The sequence below is a fragment of the Perkinsus marinus genome (genome assembly GCF_000006405.1).
Source record: "Perkinsus marinus ATCC 50983 genomic scaffold scf_1104296965854, whole genome shotgun sequence".
Taxonomy (NCBI): Eukaryota; Perkinsozoa; order Perkinsida; family Perkinsidae; genus Perkinsus; species Perkinsus marinus.
Genome location: NW_003204189.1, coordinates 14170 through 16659, shown reverse-complemented (window position 1 = coordinate 16659; position 2490 = coordinate 14170). Strand labels below are relative to the sequence as shown.

Here is a 2490-nt window from a genome sequence, read left to right as displayed (position 1 = left end):
ATTCAGCTTCGCTCCGCCTTGCGAAATCTCTATCGGAAGGCCCGAGGCGCACGACTGCGAGCTACTTTGGGATTCTCAGCAGTGCCGCCCCCACAAGCAGCACACTTGAGAATAGAAATTGATGAGATGAGCGATGACGAATCTGTTGAGTATCCTAACAGTGAAGTTCCACTGGAGAACAGCCGAGCATTCAGCACTGATGGAGGTGTAGACGGCGGTGCGGGAACGACTTTCCTGTCAGAGAGTTCACCTTATATCATAGATTATGGCTATACATCTCCTCGGACTGTTGAGGTGAGTTCGGTCTTGGAGTGCCGCGGTATTGATTTCTCGCAGGATACGAGTATTGACATGTCTGAGGTTTCTGATGATCTTGGTGATGAAGGAGGTCTAATCCAGCCGGTATACTCGAGAGAATTGCATGCCTCTCAAAGTATGCGTATTGGAAAGAAGATTCACCCATGAGATGTCACTAATTCGTATTGAGTTTCCTTTCGAACACGGAGAGTTCAGTTCCCCATCAACCATCGAAAAGTGCGCATGGGAGTGGAGAGATACACCGGACTCGCACATCCCCCCCCCCTTCGAGCGAAATTACTGCAATTTGGAAAATTACGAGCTATGAACGTGCCTCTTGACTGACTCGCATATCGTGCCCATATATGGTTGTAGGGACGTTTTGCTTCCACCTTATTCCTTTTAGCCTTCCTACAGGGGAGGCTGATAGCGGCTATCCCATAGAGGCGTTGGCAGCCGAGCTACTAATGCTACCAGCTCATTGTGTTCAGTAGCCTTCGGCCCTGCTAAGCGCGATCTCATCCAACTTTATGGTAGAAGGACACCACTCAACTGAGTAACTGAAAGTTAATCTGCTCTACACCTAGTGAGTTTGTCACAACATTGTTGTGTTTGCTACGCTAGTCGGAACGGTTCCGGAATCCTACGTTCCATGAGAGAGAATCAAACGATTTCTTGGCGGAGAAATGGCCCGGCTGGGGGTCAGCCCATCATCCCCGATGAGAGGGAAATTGCGTGACCAAGCTGAGTAACCGTCAGGCGAATGCTAAATAACCAGGTGTGTTGATGAGAGTGAGTACAGCAATGATAAAACTGCAGACTCCAAGGACTGCTGTAGGGATGTGTCGCATCCTAGCACTACGACTTGTTTTTCTCCTCTTGTTACTTTTGATACTGGGGGACTAGAGTTGAGACACTTGACTCTATGACTAGTGCTCGGGTAGCTTATTCACATCAGTTCGCTGACTCATCCTCATGACTTTCGGGCTTCAGGTTTGAGGTTTGGTCAATACCTCTCCCATTCCCAGCGTCTGTGGGATTTCTACAGTTTGGTTGAATAATCGCGCATCGCCATTCGCTAGGGATGTATCTCGTTTACTCTGTTTGTGTGTTGTTCCAGAAGTTTCGTAAATACGAGACGTCCTCGAGTGAACAGCGTTAACTAACATACATCTACAACCACATGTAGATGTACTTTTCATAAGTTCGAATTCGGTTCATTAGTCTGTTCAATACAGACCCCATGCTCTCAATGTCAGCTTGTTAACTCAACTTGCCCAAAACGTCGCGGATGGGAATTCACATTACGTAACATTCTTAGCAAATGCCAATGGGAGAGATGACGGCCAGTTGTCATACAGAAATATCCGATGCTTTTTATAATGAAATATGAGGACGCCTTTATAAGCCGTTCGGCGGATACCCTCCTTTTCATCCGGCATCAGCCCGAAGCGTCCGGCAAAACGATGATACCTGAGCGACGATTAGAACAACTCTCGGTGAATACTGGACTTTCGATGAGTTGCTTACATGCTATCTCTGTATTCAATACGGAAGCATTTCCCTTCATTCGAGGACAGCTCACCATCGAGAGTCAACAGAGTCACTTGCACGCATGTGGTCATCTAAAATTCATGTACCGAGCAGTGTTTGAGTATATGTTCACTCTCCGCAGTGTTCACTACAGGAGTTTCCTCATCCATTATACAAATTCACATACAAAGTCGGGTAGAAGTGTACGGAAACGAATGAGAATTTTCCCCACTGGAGAATCCCCAGAACTTCCTCAAAATTTCCATAATGCCATCAACATGTAGTAGACCATTTACATATCCCCCCACACTGAAGTTTAGCCAATCCCTAAGCCTGACCCAAAGAGTTCTCACTTGATTAATAACCCATTGATCGAAGAGTTCCTCATTCCGGACGTGGTGGAGCAGGCGAGGAGCATTCGCTACGAAATCGATGCGCTCAGTGTTGAGTTTTATTCGTGAGAGATGTGCTGCGAAGTATTGCCCTTGCGACTGTCCTTCCTCACCAAACGTGTATGATCTAAAATCGGTAATGGTATGGTATAACATAGTTTATTCGAAGCTCCATCACTGAGGCATGACATGCCTCGCGACAAAAATCTGACTGGCTGGTTCAAGAATAAGCTACGGAAAATTCATCACACAGAAGAATACACTTAAA

General features: G+C 46.5%; 1 protein-coding gene across 1 annotated transcript; it reads right to left on the bottom strand.

Moving 5' to 3' along the window:
- Window positions 1–1605: 1605 nt before the first annotated feature.
- Window positions 1606–2349, bottom strand: Pmar_PMAR001676 (alpha-1,3-mannosyl-glycoprotein beta-1, 2-n-acetylglucosaminyltransferase, putative; the record flags this gene model as incomplete). Its single annotated transcript, XM_002769449.1, has 3 exons — window positions 1606–1770; window positions 1828–1922; window positions 2184–2349. Coding segments are annotated over 3 exons (426 nt in total), but the record flags the coding sequence as incomplete, so codon positions are not given.
- Window positions 2350–2490: the final 141 nt, after the last annotated feature.